General features: G+C 32.6%; 1 protein-coding gene and 1 non-coding gene across 2 annotated transcripts in view; one reads left to right on the forward strand and one right to left on the reverse strand.

The window, feature by feature from the left end:
- Positions 1–27,661, reverse strand: part of LOC113522540 (uncharacterized) — a 69,213-nt gene that overhangs the window by 22,506 nt on the left and 19,046 nt on the right. The window contains exon 2 of the mRNA XM_026908258.3: positions 18,190–18,572. Coding sequence (XP_026764059.2) covers positions 18,190–18,309 — 120 coding nt within the window. The 5' untranslated portion in view covers positions 18,310–18,572. The remainder of the gene's footprint in view (positions 1–18,189; positions 18,573–27,661) is intronic.
- On the forward strand, positions 579–651 carry Trnak-cuu (transfer RNA lysine (anticodon CUU)). Its single transcript has one exon. It is a non-coding gene; the product is annotated as a tRNA-Lys (tRNA).

Genomic DNA, 27,661 nt, shown 5'->3' on the forward strand with positions numbered 1-27,661 from the left:
TTACTATAAAAAATACAAATTAAAAAAAATGTAAGGCTAGGCCCATATTACTTTTTAACGTTTTCACAATTAAGTAATTTTTTTGGGAAAAAAACTTTTGAACTTATCCGTTATTACTCGAAAAGTGAATCATGTGAATTCAATCTCATAACTATGAGTCGATTATTTAACTACATAATTTTTATTCCAACTGTTCCAAACCTATATTAATCAATAGGTAATATTTAATATATCATCTTCAATTGTCAATCAACGTCACAATGACGTCACATTGATTTTCATTGTCATAAAAATAATAATATTCTTTAAATATCCTGTGTCGTAATCCACTAGTATAATTCAGTTTTCTTTTTATCTAATCGTATATACGCCACTTATATGAATAATATTATCTATATAATAATTAGATACGATGAGATTGACATTGAAACTATGTTTGGAGTCATTGTCAACACATTAATGCAAATGAGATAGAAAGCTGTGTTTATAATAAGATCGCTTTAATAAAGAAAACAGTATTATTTTTATATAAAATATAACAAAAGTAAGTAGTTATAAATTTCACAGCCCCATCATAAGCCTGGCTAGCTCAGTCGGTAGAGCATGAGACTCTTAATCTCAGGGTCGTGGGTTCGAGCCCCACGTTGGGCGAAGTTTTGGGCTTAACTTATAATAAAATATTTATTCTTTTTGCTTATATTAAAATTTTATTATATATTATTACATAATAATTGGTCATTATTGTCCTATTAATGATTTTTTCGATTTCAATAAGTAGTAAACAGTACTTATTAATATATGATTTTGTCTAATAATGTTATTAATGATAATCGAAATAGTACTTATAAATGTATAATTTTTAGATAGTAAAATGCCACTGTATGTGGCATTGCCAATCATGTAATTGTAACGTGATTCCGTTGGTAAAACAGATTGAACGTGAAGTAGAGGAAAAAAACAACTGAGCAGTATGAAATCTCGTTTCTTATTATCTTGATTTTACGTGTCAGAATTTTATCTCTTACTTTGTATATACAAAGTAATATATAAATGTACTATACTTGCCGAAATAGTTATAGTTATGTAGTAATATTTTTTATACTTGTGTAAAGTACATTCACCTTTGTGATCTGCTGTTTTTGATCTCTCCCTTTATTTTTCCTCGCTTTAAATTATATACCGGTCATAGTAAAAATTCTAAAAACATGCTTCAACTACAATGCAAATATATTGTGTACGTTAAGTACAGATAAGGGGGAAAAGAGATTGTTAGTAATGGGGTCTAACAGTTCCATTGCTAGCAATATACCCTTTCAGGTCGACCTCCACGCGGTTATCTCTGGAAATATTATTGTTAAATTCGTCAAGAGGGGCTGACCTGCTTCATCCTCTCCTATCATTCCTTACTGGTGCTCCGCCAGCCAATTTATTCTCACCCATTAAAAAAAAACATGCATGGACAACGAGATTTTTAGACGACTTTGGTAGGATAGCGGTTTATTTTCCAGTAATCTTTAATTCAATTCCTGTACAATTTAAACATTCATGAGTATATCTTGTATGTATTTATGAAAAAAATATTTCTATCAATTCTACAGTAGCCTATTACTAAGTACTATTATTATTATTACCTAAGTACTAAGTAGATGGCGCTGTGTAATAATCTCGAAGGATTTTTTTTTAATTCCTCCGCGGACAAAATATGCGTTTCTACTTCGGTTTTTAATTGAATAATAAACGTAATTACTTAATTTAAAATAATAAAACGAAGTGTATAAAATTTTAAACTCGTTTATTTATTTATAGTGGTTTATTTTATTTTATTTAAACTTTAATGCACTGTAAAATTCTATGGCGGACTTAACACTGGACGGTGTTTTTAATAATAATAATTTAAAAAATTATATTTTTTTTTATTTTAGGTATACACATAGTTTACATTCGTTACTATAATTTAATTTTAATTAATTATAATTTTTACATTATATTACATTGAACAAATAAAATAAAATTAAAATATTTTTATTTATATTTATATATAAGTTTGTATTTATAATATTAAATTATATATTGGTCATCAGGTACGCGGTGTGGAATACTGTCTCTAATTACAGGATTATTTATTTTCATTATTTTTTAATGAAATTGTGCTTTACATAAAATAGCAAAGAAACCATTAACCCTATTCTGTGTTTATACAAAAAAAAAAACAAATAACAACTCAGTATCTTAAGTTATTTATAACACTAAACAACTTTCTCCGAGGATCTAAAAAATGTTCAACAAAACCGAAAATACGTACAAATACCACGCAGTTATGTGAACGATCTACGATTAAATTGAACTTCGATATAAAAAGTGAAAAATTAAAATCTGAACGAAATAAGGGGAACGTAGTTTCTCAAATTAATGATTAATAAATTGATCCAGTTTTGCACGAAAATAAACTTTCCCACGAGTAGATTGTGAACATGGTACAACAAAATATGTGATTTTAATCATGCCAAACCACCACTCGAATTCTTAAGGAGAGTGCAATTATGGCTCATAATAACGGCTCGACTTCATCTCCATAATTAATGATGACATATCATAACACATCTTCAAATGAATCAATAAGAGCTGATATTTCTACTTTCCTTTTAACACATCATTAATACTAGTTTTTTTTTTTTTTTATTAGTTCTATGCATTCCATGTCTAAATTTAGGCATTATTATTTGAGATATCTCATTTTAAATTCATCATTCATAAAATGTAGATTCGTGATATTAGAAATTACAAACTATGTATTTTTTTTTTTATGGGTGAAAATGGTATAACGCCTGCGCTAACGGGATACGCTGGCGGAGCATCAGTGAATGAGAATGAAAACAGGCCAGTTAGCCCATCATGATGAATTCATCAGGAATTAACCATGATTAAAAAGTGCGAGGTATAGATAGGTAGATAGAATGTAACAATCCCTTTCCCCCCACAAACTATGTATTAAAAAAAAGTGTATAGATAGGTAGATAGAATGCTTTTTTGTACAATAAATGATGTATAAGTATATCTATTGTAAATAAATCCGCATCAAAACATATAATTGGATGCTTAAAGTTTGGTATTTACGTGAAAAAGGTCAAAATTGGTATTCATGTCAAATACGTCAAATACATAGACTTCATACTTTATTACGGTAGCATTAAAATAATAATTATAGTTACTATTGCAACTAAAATATGTATCCAATTTAGAATATTAAGATCTTTTGTGAAATTCCTTGCAAAGCAATATACTCGTATAAGATAAACTGCTTTTTTGAAATATTAAGAGTAGAAAATTGGTACCTAGATGTACTTTCAGGGTATTATAGACGAAAACAGAAGTATACTCAAAGGAAAAAGAATCTTTCCCTTGAGTTTAGTTAATGTTTTACAAGAGAATCAAAGTATTATTCATAAAAATGTCTCATAAACCTATTTTACATTAATATTTTGTTTCTTTCTTTTACTTTAAATTCCAACGAGAGAAAATAAATAGAATAACAGAAAAATTTAATAGCTAAAATAGGTTTGTAAGAAGTTTTAGTTCTTATGTTCTTTTAGAGCTTCTTACTACGACCATTCAGAATAGACTAGTTATGGTTGGTTTAGGAAAACGGTTTATTCTGGAAATAATAAATTACGCAGGTGAAAAACTAAGTAGTTTCTCATCTAGTTTACAAAGTGTGTGATATAATTATGATAGTGGATAACTGCTGAGCGGAAATCGCTTCGGATTTCATACTAACGGATTCGCTATTGCGACAAGGATCTAAAGGGCAATGTATACTTACGCTTGCATCTGCTTAATAGCCGCTTAGACTCACAGCAGGACGTCTTAATCCGATGATCCCATACAGTTCTAATGTTGTGTAAAACGCATTAACTCACTTTTACGTAATGTCGTAATCCCTGTCTTTGTTATTCAATCTTATAAATGGCCGGTTATATTTTATTGTAAAGTGTCTTTATACTGTTTATTGCATAATGTAGTGTTATGTTTTTGTTGTATGTTACTTACTTGATATGGAAATGGTAAGTACATTTAAATGAATAATTTAATTATGAATTTAACTTCCCTTCATTTTACTTATCATTACTAATTATGTCGACAGTGAAGATATTGATAGCGCGTGGTGAAATTTTCTGCATTGAAATTTACTATTTAGGTAGTATTTTTAAGATGTTGCAAAAATATGAAGATTCGTAATATGACATTTATTTTTAATTTAAGAATCAATTTATTTTTAATTATATAAAAAAAGAGGGGATTCTCAATTCTTTTGTATTTTTTCTTTATATTTGTTATTTCATAACTCCATCAGTTATAACCGATTTGGGAAATATTTTTCTAGTTCGAAAATATAAGACTCAGATTGAGTCCATAGAAATTTTATCAAAACATATTCGGTAGTTTAGTTCTCAAATCAAATTAACTTTGCTGTCAATTTTTCTGTGAGACACAGTTTTATTTGTGTTTAAGTTATGATTTTAATTACTTTTTGAATTGAAATATCTCTCATATAGACCGGGCGGTTAATGATCTAATTACCATAAAAAATTTTAAAAAGTATTTAGAGATTTCAATTATTTTTTGGAACAAATTGTGTAATTAATGCTTTTGCTTAATATACATACAACGAATATAGCTGTAAATAAATGAAATCTAAATAAAATTAATTAGTTTGGATCTTTAAATCGCTTAGCAACCATCGATTTTTAAAACTTTGCGTTGCCTAACGTTTCGTTTCACGCAAAAACTTAACCCCTCGATGAGTATAGGCGGGTAGCCACGCGTGTCTACATGACCTTTATTTTTTGCTTTGGCATCCGTTGCTGGATTTAATTAACATTCCTCACTCAACGGCGCCAACGGAACGTTTTTCTAAAGATCAAAATGAGATACACAGTAATCTTTGCATATTGAGATATTAGCTAGGCAACTTGCGCGCAATTAAAAATTTAACCCATTTCATCTCTATTTTTGTCATTCTTCTTTTTAGAGCTAAATTTTTAATGTACTAGAATGCAACAAAAAATAATAATATGACCGTTTTTGTGAATACGATAACTTGACGATTCTTTATTTATACAATGCGATAACTCTTACGTTGATTTCATAAAAATTTTGTCCATTTCTCTAAAATTTCTCTTAAATTTATTTAAGTGTTCAATATATAATATTTAATATTAAAATTATAATATATACAGTTTAGTGTGGGTCTTTTCATTACTGGCGTTCTAAAAGCGAGAAGTTTTGCGTAAAAGCAATAATGTTTACGGTAGTGATCACGCGAGTACTCGGCTCTTGCGATATCGCCCATTTCCAGAAAAGATATTAAATATATATGCGATTGTATAAGGAAATTGCGTGAGACTCCGTTTCGTGTTACATTTAAGAAGAAATTAGTACCGTAACGTAGATATAAATTATAACAAAATTCTTGTCTACCAATGAGAACATATAAATAAAACAAATAAATGTTCTTTAACATACGAGTATAATATGACGCCATTTAATCCCAAACTATGCAGAGTTTACACTATGGATACTAGACAACTGATGAAATATATTAGGCTTACTTTAGTTGTATGGGATTCCCCATAATTTACTGCATGTGTTTAGATGCAATAAGTTACCTACTCCAGTTTTGGATGAGCATATTTCAGTTTGTTATAGAGATTTATTGCACAGCGATATTTTTTTATGCAACTTAGAATGGAAAGCAAGTTGACGGACCACCTGATGGAAAGTGGTAACCATCGCCTATAGACACGAGCAGTACCATGGACATAACAGAGTAAATTGTTTTGCCAATGATACCCCATACGTTGCCATTCCTGAGGACTAAGGTTTTATTCCTCTGTACCCTGTAAATTCACTGCCATATTCCACCCTTCAAAGCGAAACACAGCTATGCAAACACAATTACTTTACGGTTAAAACACAAACGAGATAGAGGTATCCAACCAAACGACTTTTGTACAAAGTCTCCCTCTGGTAAAAATAAAGTGTTAATACAGTAAGTTACCTACTCCAGTTTTGGACGAGCATATTTCAGCTTGTTATTGAGATTTATTGCACTTCAATATTAGAAGTATTAATTTTGTGTAGTCAATTTGTATGATAATTTGAGTCATGTAAAGTGGTTATAACAAAATTTAATAAGAGGGCATCACTTCTTGCAGGACACTAAGATCCGAAATAAAAATATTCGCAGAAGAACCAAATTTAACTTTAATGTCTCACTAACGTCTGTAAATGCAATGCAACGTCTGTCAATGCAAATCTACCTCTGTCCAACAAACTTGACTAATGTCAAACTGTCTATAAACATTCTAAACGATCCGTTTAATGGATAGGTAATGTTACTGTGAATAGATGTCTAGTTTCTAAGCGTGGTTTAGCAGATGAACTCAAGCAAACAGATCATAGAGACAGGTTGTCTCTGTCAAGCAATTCATTAATCTTTTAGTTTCTCTAGCCTCGTTACACTGGATTTACCTATAGTCGAATGGTTCATATTTATATTCTTGGAAATGTATTGATGGTATATGAAATGGGTCTCGTACTATTTCATGCTAATTCGGTCTATTGATGTTGTTGTTTTAATTTTAGATGAAAGATTTAAACTTAAATAGCATGACATGAGCTGGCTAAATTAAGCCATAAGGTATTCGATATTTTATTTGTTATCTTTTGGCATTTTAATAACTCGAATGTTTTGAAATTTGGCACATACGTATGTAATATTTGGAATAGAGAAGAAGATAGTCTATTTTTAATTTCAGCCAATCAGTATCCTAATCACCGAAACGATGTCTCGGATAAATATTAGTTATTTTATAATTTTAATAAATCTGTTATAATATTTCTTCGACCATTTAGTTACGCATTTGTTTGAAGAACTAAGAACTAATCTGGGTTCTTAGTTCTGGGTCAGAAAGTTAATTAACAGTATCTGTTATTGATTAAAATTCTGAATAATTTGAAAGTGTCAAAATATCACTTCGATTGTTATTGTTCCATGTCTAAGAAGTGCCGTTAATATCTGTTAGTAGAATTTTCTCTTCGGTTGGGTAAAGAGGTTAATGAATTACAAATAATGCAAACAGTTATAATGTTCGTGACAAAGTAAAAAGAATGGCGATTTAACGGTCATTACTGCTATATTTATTAATATATTCATAGAATAATTATGGGTCCGGGAGTAGGTTGAAGATTTATTTTTAATATAAAGAATACAAAGGTAGATTATGAAGAACATACTATTAAAAAATCAAATTATTTTTCTTATTTTCATAACTTGACCCAAAGAGTGTTATTTTGTTTAATTTAAATACAAAGATTCTACAACTAGCATTAGCTTTAAAAATCTTAATTTGGATTTTTTCCCGAAAGGCAAAATGACACTACAGAATTTTTAGAAATAATTAAGTACTAATAATTTTATTCCCAAGTCTTATTGTTTATTAATTAATAAATCTTCGTGTAGTTCCGGCATAGTATGGGCCACCTCTTCCTTTCCCATGAGAGTCATCGGAGGTGACTAAGGGAACTTAATCGGTCGAAAGGTTTGGACAGCAGCGTCCCACTTAAAACATCACTAAAAGCCTGACTACATTTGTCAAACCCGCCAAGCGTGGCAACTACTAGCGAACGCTCTTGTGACAGAGGCCTATATTAGCACTGGATGGCTATCATGATGATGATGATGATGACGATGATGAAATTATGTGTAATAATTTTAGTCTTGAATCGCTGATTTGTTATAACAAAAAATCATAAAACAACCTCGGTACTGAAAATCTATCACAGAAATGAGGTCAAATATTATCACCATCCATTGTTAGATGCGGATTGTAATTCTTATTTGCGATTTATGTGACTTGAAACGGTTTTACAAAGCAATGTTTATATACAATAACATGGTAATGTCACTATTGACTGACTATTGAAGCAGGCGTGGGATTGAAGGCTGTTTTAGTATACAGCGTAAAAATTATGACAAAATTCATAGTAATTAACTACTGAATTAACGTTTTAAATTAACCAATGGGGCTACACATTAGTGTTCTTTTACAAATGGGCATCTTTTTCCTCAAAAAGATGACATATTGTATTACTTCATTATTTTATTCCAGTAAGATAAGTACTATAAAATATATAATCATTATAAAATTATACTAGAATAGCGCAAACCGTTCATGCCTTCAAAGCTCAAACAAAAAGATTTTACAATTAATTTCTATAAGTAAATGTACAAAAGCATATAAATAAATATACTTAATAAAGTTCATAGACTTCGCTTTTTTTTATACAACTTAGAATGGCAAACAAGCTGACGGCCCACCTGATGGTAAGTGGTAACCGTCGCCTACAGACATGAGCAGTACCATGGACATAACAGAGTATACTGTGTCGCCTATGATACCCTCCATACGTTGCCATTCCTAAGGACTCAGATGTTATTCCTCTGTACCCTGTAAATTCACGCCATATCTCACCCTTCAAACCGAAACACAACCATGCAAACACAACTGCTTCACGGTAGAAACACGAATGGGACAGAGGTACCCAAGCAATCGACTTTTGTACAAAGTCTCCCTCTCACATCCACAATCACAGTTTCGTTTTCTTATGACAGCGCAATTTTTGCAATATTACGAGTGTGAAAGTGAGTTTGTTTGTTATCTTTTAACGCCTTAATAGTTTAACCAATCTCTACGAGATCTGGTATATACTATTTGAGATAAAGAAGGACATAGACTATAATTTATCCGAGTTAATCAACATATTCCGGTCACGCGAATGATGTCGCCGGTAGAAGCTAGTAAAATTAATAAAAAAAAAAACAAATGTGACGCAAATATCCAATATTTTGATTGGGCATTATGATTAATATTTGCATTTCAATAATTTCATTCGCATATTTATTCGATACTAGCGGCCCGTCCCGGCGTCGTACGGGTAGACATTTTTACATTTAAAAAAATGCCTATTAAAGCTGCACACGCGACGGAAGCTTAAAAATAGAGTAACTTCTTCCGTTTTCCCAACATTTCCCTTCACTGCTCTGCTCCTATTGATCGTAGCGTGATGAAAAATATACTATAACCTGCCCAGGAGTATGGAGAATAATCGTACCAAGTTTCGTTAAAATCCGTCGAGTAATTTTTGTGTCTATAACGAACATCCAGACAGACAGACAAAAATTTTACTGATTGCATTTTTGGCATCAGTATCGATCACTAATCACCCCCTGATAGTTATTTTGGAAATATATTTCATGTACAGAATTGACCTCTCTACAGATTTATTATAAGTATTGATTTATCAATTTATATTCATATCCGCGCATCGCATAGTTAAGCTCACATACTGACATACTAATAAATAATTCATGCAAGTAGGTAGTCGGTGCGACTGTAGCAAAAGTAGTCTAAACATATTGCCAATTGTCTTTTATTTATGAAAGATATTACTCTGTACTGTTTTTTTTTTTTAATGAAATTTGTACTCCAACTTCTCTATCGGTATAAGTACGCTGTTGGCAGGGTACCAATAAGTGATAATTTTTTTCAGTGGATAACAATGACGATAATGTAATGGTAACCCCGCCTACGCTAATGGTATATTGTAGTGGAGTACCAATGAGGGACGATAGGTGAGGATGAAAGCAGGTCAGTTAGCCCAAACGTGATGAATTTTCCAGGAATTAAGCACTATAATTTCCAGGGAGTCTGTGAGGAGGTAAACTGTCAATGGGGCAGCTAGTTTCCATTACTAACAATCCCTCCCCCTCTTTCAGTGGGATAATGGCATTAGTTGGCAATCAGTTGGCCTATTGTGACTTATTAAGAATTAACTACGATTTGGGAGGGAGGGAGGGAGGAAAGGGGAGGAGAGACCATGAGGAGGTCGACCTGACAAAGTATTACATCACTAATTCAATTGTCGTCGACTATAGTTACAAAAACCATTAGTCGAGTTGTTCAATTAGACAAAGAACCCGCATAACTTAACTTTAAACATTTACCTACGTGCAATGAATATTATTAGGAATTATGTGAACTTTTTTATAAAAAAAAAAACTAGTTGTTCCCCGCGACTTCGTCCGCGTGACCAGGATATGTCGATTGATCGGGATAAATTACTATTTATATCTTTTTTCATCCCAAATGGTACGTGTATATGAAATTACATAACGATTGATCGAGTCTTTAAGCTAACAAACAAACGCATTTACTTTCACATTTATAATATTAGTAAGAAGGAAAGAGATTGATAGTAATGAGGTCTAACAGCTCCATTGCTAGTCAGATTAATCTCCACGCAGTTCCCTTTGGAAACCACCGTGATTAATGTGAAATCGTCACGATGGGCTAACTGAACTGCTTCACCTATCATTTCTCACAGTTGCTTCGCCAGTGTATATAGATAGCGTAAGCAGGGCTAACATTTTTTTTTATACCACTGAGGTGACAAACAAGCATACGGCCCACCTGATGGTAAGCGGTTACCGTAGCCTATGAACGCCTGCAATACCAGAGGTATTACGCGCGCGTTGCCGACCCTGATGAACATTCCGTTTTCACCCAAAAAATATATCGGTATGGTTACTGTAAGAATTGTGCAATACAGATACGAAGACTCGGTGGTAAATCGCAGTAATAGCGTGCCTGGTAATAATAAAAACAAAATTACCTATAATAACACATGATATGCGAACAGATATCAGATCAGACGTTTCCTTGGATCCACGCGTCGGTTACGCCGACTTGCGCCGGCTACGTCCGGCGTCTGTCAACATCTTGGTGTACTTTACTCGTTGTGGGAAACCAACCGTGATGTTTGTATAGGACATCAAACACGATTTATTTTTAAGAGCATTCTAAATGCACTAAAATAGTAGAGTAGACCTTGAAGGGAGAAAGTCGAACTGGTTTATTTTTCTTTTTAGCTTAAATTGATTATCCGAACAGGCACTGATCATATGGCATTCTGCTTTGTTTTTAAATGAAGTAGTTTAGGTTAAATTCCAAAGAATTGCCACGTATATCGCTTTAATTGTACGAATTTTATAAAACAAATTTACGAATGAACAAATAAAAATAATGTCATCAAAGACAAATTATCCAACGGGCTTGATCACCATCTGTCAGCTAATTCCTCTAAAATAAAATAATTCATCAAAGCTGAAGATTTTACATAGTCCTTACACGCCAGACAGAATAAAAAAAATTAAAAAGTAACATAAATTCTTCGTACAAAATTACTAGCGGCTGTTTAAAAGCAAAAGGATAAAGAACATGGTAAAGACATACTTTCTCTCCTGTTTTGGGGTAAGAATGTAGCCACTTTCCGAACAAGTGTGGTAACTGTTACCTACTATCCAACACCTGTTCGGAAATTCTATACTTTCTTTATTTTATTATTATATATTTATATATATCATTTACTTTTTTGTCTAAGTGAACAATGTTGAATCTTCTATTTATTATGCAGGTTATCAATTTCAGGCAACTGGTATATACGTTTACGCTTCACAAAACACACTTATGCGGGTTCTTCCAGAGCGATAGCAAGGCATATCCCGGGTCTTTAATAGCTCAGTAATGTTATAGGGGCCAGTAAATTACTCGGAACGCGAAATAACTCATACTTACTATACCTTTAAATGGTTTAAATGAAGGTATGTACAATGTTATTTGTTGTTTTATTCTCACTAAGTAGATATAAACTTCACGATCAGTCAATTTGTGCTAACTACAATGGGTGGAGGTGATTTTGTAAGTATCCAGTATAGAAAAAAACACAACATAACTTTTATGTCTTTGTAGACTGAACTAGAAAACTATTTATACATACATATACGTATACGTGACAGATATATCTACTCGAGTTTTCCTTTTAACTGTATTTGAGTTTAGTTCGTTTATTCACCCAGTACTATGTGGTTCGTGTATGTATCTTATTTCCCTCTATATGATGCACATTTAAAGAATTTTTAACAAATTATATCTAAGATATCACCACTATTTTTATCCTCAGGAAATGTTGATGAAAATGATATAGCAGGAGACGAGCTCCTGATATATTGAATTTAAATATGCTCGGCCAAATGTTAGCAGATTATGTGTTCTGTTCATCACAGCAATTAATTATCCTCATTATTTTTTATACCATTAAGCTAGCAAACAAACATAAGGCCCACCTGCTGTTAAGCAGTGACCATATACTTAACAGCAGGTGCTATGAATGCCTGCAATACCAGGAGCATTATGCGCGCGTTATCCACCCTCAAGATTGTTATTTCAGCCATTACCTATCCACTGCTGAACATAGGCCTCCCTCTATTGGAGGGGTTTTGCCAACATTTGCCAACATTTGCCACGCTTGGCAGACGGATTGGCAACCGCAGTTAAGCTTAACAGTGCCAATAGTTTAGAAAATTTTAGCGACTTTTGTTTTCTTGTAATATTATTTATTAATTTTGAACTTGAATTATATACAAACATATACTATATTTACCTTTCACGTTATTGTACGTGTTTCAGAAGTTTATAGAAACTAACCTCATCGTGCCGGGGAAAGTGCAATGATACTAAAATTCAACTGCTGTACATGTTTACTACAAGTCCTATCGCATAGATAGTGTCACGAAGGCTGCCAGAGAACTAGACTCACAATATAATGAGCTCACGTGAGGTCACACATCTGATGAAAGTGTTGATAAAGCAACCGCTAACAAGCCATGAAACAACGGACAATTACAAATAAATAACAATATATATTATAGTGTAAATTGGACTCTCTTTTTCGCGTTTAGCCTCTCAATTGGGCCGTTGTACGTATGTGTCGTAGCTACAGCCAGCACAGCTTCGCCCAGAAGCACAGAAGCTTCCTGGGATCTTTACAGGCCTCACGAAGCGACCTCACTGTTCCAAGGATTTTTAAAAATCGAGGGACCACAGCTTCACATTTCAAGATAATGTATGCCGCCGTTTCTTCAAGGTCAAAAAACAGCCTCGACATAGAGGGTTGTCTGTGTCTCCTATTGTGTATAAATGTTTGTTTAATGGGCAATGGCCCGTTATTGTCTCTATCATTAACAATACATACTAATTATGAAACATAAATATTCGAGAATGCAAAATCATGTAATTAATAAAAACTAATGGTATAAGAGAAAGAAATTTTAAACAGCTGTTGAAAATAATAACAACATGAGAACAAAATGTGATACAATGAGAGAAAACCATGTTTAGACATGAAGTTCACGAGATTCTGTGTCTTTTAGACGTAGTATATGGTAAATCTAATTTAATGTTGATGTAACAGCTCCATCCACGATCGCAAGAAAAAGAATCGTGCATTTGCTCACGCGCAGTCCAAGGACGCTCACGCGACGCCGCAGCTCTGTTATTACTGTACTGAAAAGCTTATTAAAATAATGGTCAGATAGCTTCAATGGAATTATTAGAGATTACAATGAGATATGCCGACATTCCTGTTCACAGAGGCAGGTGCGAGTGAATTCCAGCCGAAAGCGGGAGCGGATCATTTATGGAAATTCTCTTCGTATGTGTAAGCGTATAACAATAATAATAGTGTAGTTGTACTTAATATTTAACAGAGATTTATTTACTGAGTATATTACTATCATTATTTTGAGTAATTAACTTGTGTCCTTGAAAATAATTATTATAAATATGAAAGTAAATTTATTGCTTCGTGGTGCTTCAGTGGCTTAATCAATTGTAACTTAGTATTTGGAATAGAAGGGCACAGGCTATTTTTCATTCGGTCGACCAATATTATTTCAGCTACACAGACGAAAATGCGAGTAAAAGCTAGTTTTTTAACTGACTTCAAAAAGAAAGAGGTTCTCAATTTACTTGCATTTTCTTTTATGTTTGTAACCTCATAACTCTGTAAATTTTTTTTTTACAACACAGGGGGCAAACGAACATGCGGCTCACCTGATGGTAAGTGACTACCGCCGCCCATGGTCACCCATAACACCTACGGCATTGCAGGTGTGTTACCGGCCTTTTAAAAAGGAATATGCTCTTTTCTTGAAGGTTATGTTAATTATAAACCGATTTGGATTTTGTTAAAATCGGCTCAGTAGTTTTATTTTTAAACAAAAATGACTTGTGTTGCCACAATTGAAGAAGGTTTTCTTCGTGGAAAACATTTTCATTATTTCATAACTAAATATGAACACACATGTATGAAACGCCATCAAAAGTTTTACGTCAATGAATTTGATGGTTATATAGTATTAATTATAGCGTATATCCTACTTTTCCTCGCTCGTTCTCTCGTCTTATATCAGTTTCTATTAAACACGCTTTTTAAATTGAAACTCGAATTACCATAATATTCTATTATAAAAATTGTATTAATAGCACCATAGATATCAAAGATTAGATAATTTTATTAAAAAAATTAACATAAAATAATGGGGTTTTAGCAAGTATGTGAGTATGAGGCAAGTATATAGTATCTTTATTAGCTTCAAGACATCGCATTGCATAATTTACTGTTTTTAAGTGACGAATTTACTTGCGTTTAGGTGAAATTTAATTATTTACCTAATATATATATAAAAGATATAAAGGATAAAAGAAGATACTTGTATATTGGAAGAAGAAGCATGAAATTGTTAAATCAGTTTGTGACTATGGAATGGAACCAGATCGAAAAGGGCGCGATGACCTTAGATAAGTTTAGATAAAAATAGATTTATTTAACATTAACGATAGAATTTATTTATTATCTTCTTTTAAAACCATTATTAGTACTCTAAATTCAATGTGAAATGGTGATTCCATCAAGCTGACGGCTCACCTGATGAAAAGTGGTAACCGTGGCCTATAGATATGATCAGTACCATGGACATAACAGTGTATACTGTTTCGCCCATGATACCCCCCATGCGTTGCTATTCCTGAGGACTCAGGTGTTATTCCTCTGTACCCTGTAAATTCACTGTCATATCCCACCATTCAAACCGAAACACAGTCATGCAAACAACTGCTTCACAGTAAAAACACGAATAGGACAGAGGTGCCTAAGCAAACGATCTTTGTACAAAGTCTCCCTCTGGTAGATTTAGAACTAAGTAGATATTACTGATCTCTTCTATACCTATCTAATAATTTTATCATTACTTGATAAAACTGCTGGACGTATCAATAAATCAATATCTGCGCGTATTATCTTTGATGTAGATAAGCCGTATTATACGATGGCAACACAAAGAGACGTGCTTAACCACATTATGTACTGGCTGTAAACTATTCGTATCAGATTACTTTGGAATAAAAGGAGCGTAAATATACACCCCGATAAACAAGCGGCACGAAATTGAGGTAGTTGCGACGAACGTAACAAACTTGGAATAATTGAAATGCCAAAACACACTTCAGACTGCCGTATGTAGTTTGTATGATGACTTCTCAATTACTAGGCGATAATAATAATACTTTTGAAATAAAAAAAAAAAAACTTTTTACATTTTTAATTTTTAGACAATTTTAAATGGAACAACACGTAAAAGAATCTGTAGATCGTATCCTATCTTTGTCTGAATAATGATATTAAATTTGAAGATTCTAAAGGATTTCTTATGGATCTTATGGGTTATATCGATCTTTATTTTGAATATTTATTTCTCAAATATTTTTAGTGCAAAAAAATGGTATAATTGAGTATGTTTGAAAAGATTTATCATTTACGTATTTGTCATAACTATCGACCTTGGTTTTGATCTTGAAAGAACTAACTCGGAAAATTATAATTTTATTTAATTATATATTATTTTTAAAGCAAATAATAAAAAAGTACTAAATGTCTATTTGTACAATACTTAGAAGTAATTATATAAAAGAAAAGAAAAAAGAAAAACAATAAAATCAACGTACCGCGTCTTAATAATGTATAAAACAAAACGAACAATATATTATCTGCGAACGATTACAAAACAGATAAATATCCATTACGGCTAAACAGTTTTCTAAAAGTGTTAATCATTGAGAGCGTGACTTTCATCTAATATTTGGTTGGTAAAAGTTCATTAGCCGTTGCATAAAGAACAATGGACGTTGAGTTACATTCGACGATTCTTTGATTAGACATTGAACACCTACGCTGTCGACAGGGAAAGCGATCAGATGATATAAGATAATCGAATCTCGGACCACTGTGTTACGTACTACCAGATCATTTATCTCCATAGATGTTATACTTGATTGTATTGTAACAGGGGGAATTTATCGCGGTGGCTTCGAACTTTTGAAACCTGATGATGTAGTAATACTAATTAATATTCGTGTTTTGAATATGTATTAAAATAAAAAGGTTGCCGGTATTTCAACAATATTGTAGAACTTGTGGGACTAGATCAAGTTTATTTTACTAGGACATTTTAATAAATGTCTAAGTTAAATCTCATTTTATGACGTAAATCTTTATAAGCATTAGTATATAGGTATTAATCATATTCAATGCTAATAATTTAACTGTTATGACGAAAGACTAGTAAAACTAATTACATTTAATATTAAGTTTTTAAGGTAAATTTCATAAATATTTGCAGATTTTGTCACAATCAGGAACGCCGCAGCACTTAATTTGTGGCTGTAGCGTAATTTGTATCGCTATAAAAACATTTTAAAATTCTTATCATTGATAGGAATTAGTAGCGAACTTTAAAAATGGGGCTAGCACAAAAGATTATGGAAAAGTCGCAATGTCACAAGTTTTTCTACCTGAAAAAGCACATCTTTCAAGAATAATAAATAGTAATAAAATGAAATCATATCGTAGATAAACTAAACAGTTAATATATATTAAGTAAATATTACGTTAATACATTATACTGATATCAAGACATCTTATATCAACAATTACTAAAACATGACATCACGCCACCTAACTTTTGTATTCGTAAATTCACCGACATTTAATTGGGTCTTAAACATTGTTCGAATTTTAAAATATCTCAAATTAGATGTAAATAGTACAATCGTGAAAGTGCAAACAATACAGTCGAGATCGTCACGTGTGATAGTTAAAACACTTAAGAAAAAGCCTTGGTACATGTCGACATCGAGGATGATTCTCGCAACTCCGTTCTGGAGCACAAACACAACACGCAACAACAATAACCGTTGGCCAATCAACTCGATGAGGACACCCAAGTCATTAATCAAACGCATAATTGTAAATCTTCTTTTTGTCGTTCGAGTGCATGACTTAATACCATCTAAAGACCATAAGGTCTCTTATATTGAAATAAGTCTTAAATTATCTTTCAAGGTTATCAATAATGACGTTTTAAAGAGGATTATACCACGATACAAAAACGCAAATAAGAATTACATTAGGATTGTAAATTATTATGAAATAGTTTTACCAACAGTTACAATAACGTTAAAAATAAAGAATGTTTACGTAATTAGTGGTGCAGTACTCTTTGTAAAGAAAATAGTTGTTTATATTCTATTAAGACATTAATTTACAAATATGTAATATTCATTACAGGCAAATCGAATAAGCATGTAACTAGGTAAGTAGATGTAAACATAAATCTTAATTTGCGCTATCGAATATGTATACAATTTACAACAAATTGAGGATTTCTTTGGTAAAAGTTACAAGGCCAAAGGCCAGCTTTATAAATGTAAATGAGGATAAGTTGCATATCCATATAAGAGCCATAGGTGGCGAAAAATATAAATATTCAAGGTATTGCCAAACATAGTTCCAAATGGAGCCTTGCAGAACCACTGGCAGATGACATGTTACTTTCTCTCAAACGAACCGAACTCTCCAACCCGGACGTGCGGCTTTTTGCATTGTTTTTGTTAATGCGATATTATTATTATCGTTGTATGAGATTGAAAGTTAATGTACTATACTCGGTCGTGAAAAATCGAAAGCAAATTGGGCAGTTGTTTGGTTGTCTTAAGGCAGTGTTACCTTATTGGTCACTTTCGCTTTTATGGGTTTTTTATAGGCATATGATTGTAATGTTAACTGCTGCAACTGATAGTTTATGTTAAGTACCATTTGTTATGAACGCCCGTGTATGTTTTACATGCTTTTATTTCGAAGTTTTATGGAGTAAATAATTTTATGAGAATTTACCCTTTCGATATGCGGCTGTGGCGCAGTGGCATCCACCTCCGTGTAGATACACAATGTCGATTTCCTCGACAACGAGTCGCTGGCGAGGCTGCTCGAACTCGAGCCTGACGAGAACTTCATCGTATCGCCTCATTCAGTTTCTGGGCGGCACCAAATCCACCGATTTCATCAGGTGACGTCCAACTGCACTTTCGTGTGATGTTCCCGGCACATCACCCAAGTGCACCCCTCGATTTCCTCCAACCTCGCTTTTTGATGTCTTTGCGTGGTTAGCGAGCTTGCGTAAGTGACAGCACGTTTATGTGTGATCGAAGTCAGCAACGTACTTCCAAGGTTCTTCCCGTTGTCAGTGAACAACTGGAATGTCTAATCGTCTGGCTAGCCTGCAACAATGGAAGACCAAAATAAACAAATGTTTAATTTTTTAACTAAATTCGATCAAAAACTTAACGAAATCGTATTTTATTACTGATTGCTTCATGAACTTCACAGTGCATGAAATAGTATGCAATTCGAATGTTTAATTTATGGAAAGATAACTATTAACACGCGTTTTTGGGTTAAGTGGAGCGGAGAGAATAGAGACAACAAGTTTGTAGGTAGTTAAAATAAATACTGTAGTAGTAGGGTATGGTTTGTGCTCAATAGGGTGAGACGATATTTCATGCCAGAACACCGCCTGAAATTATATAAAGCCCAAGTCAGGCCGCATATGGAATACTGTTCTCATGCCACAGTGTTAAAATTCAAAGTCGGGCGGCTCGAATTATCGATAGTCAACGCCTTACTGTCCGACTTGACCCATTGAAACTGCGCAGAGATGTTGCGTCTCTGTGCATCTTCTACCGAATATCATGGGGAGTGTTCTGAGGAATTGTTCGGATTGATACCTGCTGCTGATTTTGCCACAAACTAAAGTTTCATCCCAATCATCTGGACAACCGTGCGTTTTTCTAAAGGCACTTTCTTCCACGCACAACCATTCTTTGGAATCAACTTCCAGCAGCAGTATTTCCGAACCGATACGACAACATAACCTTCAAGAAAAGAGTATATTCCTTTTTAAAAGGCCGGCAGCATACCTGCAATGCCGCTGGTGTTGTGGGTGATCATGGGCGGCGGTAGTCACTTACCATCAGGTGAGCCGCATGCTCGTTTGCCCCCTGTGTTGTAAAAAAAAAAAAAAAAATGGTTTACATTCAGGTGCGTGTGCAAGTGTGCAAGATTACGTATGTGTGTTAAAATGACCCACTTTTGATGATAATGACTAAATTGCAATAATCTAAAACGAGAAATTTAAGGAATAAACAAACAGATACATATCTATAAATTTATTTAAATTGTGTATCTTGTGTGTTTCATCATTATATTATCTGTTAAATGTCCACTGCTGAACATAGGCCTTCCCTTGGCGTATTTTACCAGTAGTGGCCATGCTAGTCTGGCAGGCTGATAACCGCAGTTAGGCTTTTGGTGATGTTTTAAGAGGAACACTGCTGCCCATTCTATAAAGTTCTATAAGGGCCTATTCTATGCCGGGACTAGACGGTATTGTGTATATTTATATTGGCACTGTATATGTTTATAATATATGGAATAAATTAAGTACTATTTTATGTTTTCTCAATTCATGAATGCACCGCCTGCCTATTTCTCTGTTTGCCCAACAGTTGCCTTGTAGAGAACACCATCCGGTATTGAGTCCGCTAAATATACGTACATGGAATGGTTTGATATAAAGAAATAAAAATCTACAGCAAACATTTTCATTACTTTTAGCTTTACAAAAATCTCTACGACACAATATCTAAGTTCAATATTTCAGCCATAAAGGTGTTGTTTTTTATATTAAGAGCAAAAAATTTTACTCTTAGAGAATATTAGTGCAATACTTTCATACACGCTATAATACCAACCTCACTAAAATGTATAGAACAATTTAAAAGTTACACAAACAAATATAGCACACGTACGAAGTCGGTGCGAGTCGTCTAGTATTATATAAAATCAAATAATCGAAGAAAATAAATGTTGTGACCAGTAATGTTATTTTAATTGATATAACAGTTGTTATCTTTAATATTGTTATTATCACATTTGAGTTCAGTTAATCGAATAAAAGTGAGACGATCACGATTATTAGTGATACGACGATAATCCCAGTTCTAAATATCAGTTAGTCGTGCAATTTAAAGAGAATCAGATAAACTATATGGAAACGTTTCGTATTACAAAACGTGATTTTTTGCATTGCATTGAACTACTTTTAAATGATGTTGTAACAGTACAAGGACTGAGCAATTTAGATAAGAAACGATACTGATAGATTGATAGAAACCATTATGGGAAAGAGCGTAGGTATAATTATTATTACTATACGTCTATGTATGTGTCGTTTGTGATCTATGATAGATTTGCATTGCAATATTAAATACGTGCCTAGTAGGTGTCGTTTAAAGAAATAAAGATGTTGGTTACTGATAAAATCAAATCGTAGATAAGTAAAAAAAAAAAAAAAAATACGTCATTGACATAATTTCCAACTTCTAATATTTTTTTTTGTCTATGCTTTGACTCAGTTTTTTTTTTAAATGCCAACAATTACACTAATTGCCTGGTCATGAAGTTAAGATACTCTGCATGATAAAGAACCAGGTAATTAATATCTACGGGCACAATTCAAAACACCTAAACCCGAGCTAATTCAGAAAAGTTCGATTCCAAAATTGGTCCGACCGGAAATCAAACTCGGGATCTCATTAATGCAAAGTGATGCGCAGGGACTGCAGTACAAAGATCATCAACGTTTGAAATAGTTATTTTATTCTAGCACATATACTAGTACAATATACTTGCAGCGCCTTCTGATTTTTGGTTATGAAAATAACTTTTGCAACGAAATTTTAATAATAAAAACTAGATAATATTGTAATAATGTACATGGTCCCTAGACACTTTTGGTGTGTGTACATATTGTAATATTATTCATATACAGTGAACGCTCTATATAAACAGTTTATTTGAACCAATTTCAATAAAAAAAATATCTTATTGGGAAAAGTTGCTTACAGGAAAAAAAGGAGTATAAAAATACTTACCGTCTGGAAAATATTTTTACTTATTTCCTTTACTAAGCTCAGAAATAAAATAAAATATAAAGAATGTTGCTTATCGCGAGGTTGCTTATATAGAGCATTCGCTGTATATATAATTTATATATACAATTATTTCACACACAATAACGAGGTAAGTAGGTATGAGAGGACAAAACAAAAAAGAATGGTTTATAATGACATGGTAGTGGGATTTAATTAGGTGGTTAATGATTGGGCACTGCATACAGAGGATGGTAGTGACTTCCGTTTGTAATCGTACGGTGTGCACAGCGAAGGATTTAGAGTAAAACGAAGAGTTGTGAGAAGGAATTTTAAATTCTAAAGACATAGGTAATAGAATTGGTAATCTTTTTTTTCTTTTTGAAGCTATGAGGAGTTTTAAGTTCTAATAATCAACAACATCAGCTCAATTTACATCTAAAGAATAGTATACATAGGTAGTAGAATTGGTAACCTTTTCTTTTTTTCTTTTTGAAGTAATTTAAAAAAATACTGAGTAATTCAATTAGTTATATTTTCTATATAGATGACGTAGAGAAAGATGTGTATCTTATATACTTTTATCATAATGAGATAAATAGTATGATAACGGTTGATGTTCACTAACGGAACGATAATTCAAAAGTATTTTATGAGATTTTATAAGATAAAAAGAGTCATAGATAATATAAGCTTTAAGGTTGATTTTTTAAGGATACCTTTCGTGGTTGTCCATGCAATTATTGTAACAAGTGTTATAAACAGTATAAATGAAATTTCGACCTTAACGCATAGTTATTATGTTACTCTTATTTTATGAATTTATATTCTTTTTACCATACTATTCGATATATCGTTAGTTTTGGTTATAATATGTCTGATAACAAAGTTATCTCCAAACCACACACTAGAGAGATGTCAATCATCAGATAAAATGGAAAAGTCACGATAAATAATACAAAAACTAAAAGAAAATTTTAATATTATGTAATTACGTTACTGACTATAGTAGTCTAGTGGAACTAATTTTAAATTTTCCTAACTCAATCTATTATATAATAATGATTCAGAATGAGCTTTAGAATAATAATTTCAAGGTAATATCAAATTGAATTTAAAACCGATATCAATCTTGACAAAATTACTTAATTTTATGAAATAAAAGTATTATCGAAACCAAATCAAAATTGGTAAAGAATTTCAATACACAAAGAAGTCTGTTTGAAAACAATTTTTACAAACAATCGTTTATAACCTTTAGGCTTATCATCAGAGTTTATTCCAGACAAATCAACCGAGTCCAAATACAATTGATTGATCATGCGTAGTTTACAAGTACCTATGGCTATCTTTCGTCTTCATCATCAGACCAACTCGATGGTACCATAGTATTAAATTGTACTTGAACTTTACTACTATAAGTAGAAATAAATAACTATAAGCAATCCAAATTTCAGCAAAATCGGACGCCAGCAAATGGTTAAAAAATTTATTGCAAATTTGGAACGAAAAGTCTTAAATATATTGTATTTAATCAAATTAAAATAAAAGCTTGTAAAAGAAAACAATCTAATAAGGAATCTCCTTTTTGATGTCGTTCGAAAACTCGATTAAAAAGTCAGTCAAACAAACAATTTATTACACTATTGTACATAATACATTGCACACGTGTACGCTGCTGTACGACGGCTTTGTTCAACGCCCAGTTTACCGTAAATTTAAGATTTCAAGCAACTCGTGGCTTGTAAAACATTGTGACTCACCATTTCCTTGTGGGCTTGCATCAAATTTAAATGACTTCGGACACAACGCCATTGTTATAGGTGTTATTTCGATTTTACAAACGATAGCGTTAAGTTTGTTATGGTTTTTGATAACAACAACAGTTACGTAATAGCTCGTGGGATGACCATGTTACCTAATATATCGGGACAATAAGTTCATTGTGCTGTGAAACTTATAAAATTAGATTCGCTATCACTCGACAAGCATTAAATAGGTATTTAAGTGTAGAGGCATACGTAGACACGGGATAGTTTTTCTTTCTGTACATGCAAAATTGTTTTTCTTCGTGTAAGTCGCGTATTACCCTAGAAAGACAGAAATATCGCAAATTATTAATTATCTGTGCTGGCTTTTGGTATTTCCAAAACTCAACGGAGTACATCTTCTATTAGACAATTGATAAGCGATTTTACCTTTACAAACCGTTTGTAAATATGTTTGATTCTTTGTTGCTCAATTGCTCTTAAACTATTTAAACAGATATAAATGAAATTACCAAAACGTACCACTTAAACGATCTTTTATTTAGGTAGAAAAAATCTTCTTTAAACAGAAATTCTATGACGCTATGGAACTCTGTTTTCGACATTTAAAAAAAAAACACGCCACTGCATGTTCGTATACAAAACGCATGATGAACGACCTATTCGATGCAACAAAACATGTTTCAACATGTCGAATAGAATTATATCAGGCCAGTTCATTATGGGACTACCTGTCTACCCACCATCAGTGGTACACAAAGCTGCGGCTTACAATAAGTTTAAAGTAATAACAATTGTAATTTTAAATTTTGATACAAATAAATTACCAAAAAATAACTAACTTTTAAGTAACAGTGTGGAGAAATTAGCGTTTAATTATATTGATTCGTATGAAATTGATTAAGAAAAAGAAATTACATTGGAGACCTTTCTCTTATGCTCTAAATATTTTGCCAATTCCATTTTACATTTTATATAACAAGGATGGTAATTGTCACTCAGACTATTCGTATAGTTACAAAGACTATAGTCATACAATCAGTGATTTTGGGGGAAAGGGATTGTTAGCAATGGAGTTTGACAGCCCCATTGCTAGCAATGTCTTGTTAGGTCGACCTCCACGTGGTTCCCCTTGGAAACCATCGTGAACAATTCTTGTTGAATTCGTCACGATGGGCTAACTGACCTACTACATTCTCACCTATCATCCTTCACTACTGCCCCGCCAGTGTATACCGATAGCGCGGGTGGGGTTACCATTCCATTATTATCCATTAAAAACAAAAACAGTCATTTTATAAAATAAAAAAAAAATCATACTGAACCGGTTATTCCTTCAGACCATCTTAACCTTTCCAATTATCTTAAATATATTTCATTTAATATTTCTATTAATTTGTACCTTTGGATTTCCCGTAAAGTGGGTCTAAAAACTGTTCCAACGTCCTTCACTGCACAAAGGGAATGTGTATAACATTGTGATCCAACAAATGCATACTATTCACAGCATGAGAAAACTTCATGGCCTTGAAGTTTTTGTAACAAATGCATCGATTAAACACAGCTATTATATACTTTGTCAAAGGATTGTGCAAAATAATAGAACATATTCATTTTAAGCAATTTCTAAAACAAAGTTTTTAATTTGATATTTATCTATATTTTTTTTTTGTACGTTACGCTATATTTTCTTCAATTACGAACCGATTTTCATATTTCTTTTTACTATCGATGCGGTTTACTATTGTTTTGGTTTCATGTTGTCTGAATAGTAATTGCTGTTTATTTTATTGTTTTTGTTCTTATAATCACTTCTATTAGCGTGATAAAAATGTTTTGGTTAAAAATCCTTTGTTTATCATATTACTTGTGTGTTTAAGTTTCTCTTTGTCACATCCTGATCAACTTTAGATATTTGCATAGATTTATAAGGTGGATTAATTTGATGATCAATATTGTCAGAAGAATTTGTTTCGAAAATATACACAACCAATGCAGTAGGTATGTAACTATAATACAATGAAGTATATTAGTAAGTAGGTGCAATAGGTACAACAGGCCAACACATGCACAGCACGACAAACTGCGACTGCGACGAAACCGTGACGCGTTTCCGATTCGATTAATATCCAACGGCACCTTGGATATACTTATTTGTCATAAATTTGCATGTGGTTTGTAGGGCGGATATTGACCTTTCACTTAAGACAAATTACAATCGATTCTTTACTAAATCTTGATAAGACTAGAGAAGTAGAGAGAATTTTAGAATTTTTCCGTAATGTATAGTGTCGCCGTCATCATAAATCTATTTTCATGTCCTATTTTCTATGTATGACACACAACACAAAATTTAAAAAAAAAAAGGAACCTGAACACAGTACACTTTCTACAGTACAGCTTAAACATTTTGTGGATTTATTACATTCAATATGAGTGCTATAGATAAATATAATGCCTATACGATGGCATAAAATAATTTATGATAGCTACAAACTCTCAAAAATTTATTTTATAGTTAGATTTGTTCAGATACAACCGATTTGTTGAACTTGAAATGTAATTTGTAGATATTTTATTGATCTTGATCAATTATAGGAGAGCAATGTCTAGGTACTAATGTAATACGAACTAGCAACCTCCTAATTTTTAAAGTCCGTCAAGAATATGAAGTCACGGTTTTTACGAGGACAGCAGTAGAAAAGAAATGCTAATTAATCAATACATTTGAGTATATATCATCTATTAACAAATGTTATTCAATGCAATTGTAATATTAAATAAAAGATTTATAGATTCCATTGAAATGCCTTTTATGTGTTCATAATATAAAATAAAAGTATAAATAAAGAAATTAACTACGTACCAAAACACAACTATCAAAAAAACACAATTTGAAAGTAAGATGATTAACATTTTGAGAATAAAATTATTTGAACACTAAATGAAAGTAATCAAAAATCCAATTGCCACAACACAAACTCAACAACACAAATCAAGAATCACAATGGAAAAAGCCCGAACAGTACTCACACTTATATTAGGTTGAATGGGTGCTTCATCCAAGTTGATAATACAGTTTTCTATCAGGAAAACCTATTCGGCACGCAAACGTCTACATTGAATATGTTATTGGCGGCTATGAAGGCGAGGCGACGCAGGAAATACAACAAACCAGACGCCAATTGATCGATTATGGATCATTAATCGGTTATGTAAACAGGATATGGATATTCATCTCATAACTTCTGGAATTTCAAACGATTAAAGTTGATTATAGATTTTTGGACGCGTATTCCATAGTACAAAATTTTGTTAAGGCTAATAGCAATCAAAACAATATGACGTTTGTGTTAGGTTTAGATAATAATATATTTATGAGATAAAAAGATTACCGGAAACCAGTGGAAAAATAAAGAATAACTTGAGCGTACACATGTAGACATAGAAACGATATAAGAAACTCAAGAGACGTATGCTTGCCCTAAATACCATATGCACTACCGTAAACAAGAACATAGTATGCAGATGAGGAGTATACGCATTTCCTTTGATTGCTGCAGAGACCTGCCCACGCGTGACCGTCCAAGCATTGCGAAGAGCGCAATCGTGTGTAACAACACGCAAAAACAAATTAATGATACTCAAACATGCAACCCATGAAAGAGAACCAAAAGTACATAACGGTTTGTCTCCTGAGAATTGTAAATTGCCAATCAGTGTTGACTAGAAGATTGCCTAAGTTATTATTTTACTGATGTTAACAATAGGTGTTAGAGAATAGCTTAGGTGTTAAATGAAGGCAATTAAAATATCCACAGTCAAGAACATCCAATTCTTTACTACACGATATGGTAAAGCACATTCAGAATAGAGTCATGTAAGTACTAGGCACATATAATCTGCGACTGTGACGATAAACATTAGCGAGGCAGCAACTAAAAATAAAACCACGTCAGAGCTGATAAGGTTTCTGCGGCTTGCACATAACTTATTTACAAGTAAACCGTATTAACGGGGTTTATTTAAATGCGAGAAATGACTTTGGAATCGTTATTCTCGTGACTGTGTCGTGCACTATTTCTTGATATTAATCCCGAATTAATCCGTTCTAAATAGGTAATTGCATCTGTGTGTAGGAATCGTTTATCGATATCATTATTTACTAATAAATTCCAAGATTACTTTTAATATTTATTTTATCAAGTTACAATCACGGATGTATGGGTCGTTTACTTAAATACAGTACAACATTTGATTGGATAAATCTTTTAATTAACGGTAAATTAATGTAAATTATTATTAGATTGTAAAGTGGAATAATCACGTAATAAATTGTCTTAGGGCATTAAGTGGAGGCCAATTTTCTGGTTAAGTTAATTTTAGTTATTTTTTAAAGAACGATCTCAGTCTTGGCGGCTGGTTATTTCTTATAGCTATCTGACAGAGCGTGACGTAGCGCCGTTCAGTCTACGTGATATTTTCTTTGAGTCCAAAGCCCGAGGTTCAATGACCAGGCTCGGAGGTCAGGTGCGAATTAAAAAAATCAGCAGCAGTTTCCGCGATATCTAATTTTCGGTCGTAAACATTAATTGCGCTTATTATATT

This window comes from Galleria mellonella, unplaced genomic scaffold (assembly GCF_026898425.1).
Source record: "Galleria mellonella isolate WM207_F2 unplaced genomic scaffold, CSIRO_AGI_GalMel_v1 utg515, whole genome shotgun sequence".
Taxonomy (NCBI): domain Eukaryota; kingdom Metazoa; phylum Arthropoda; class Insecta; order Lepidoptera; family Pyralidae; genus Galleria; species Galleria mellonella.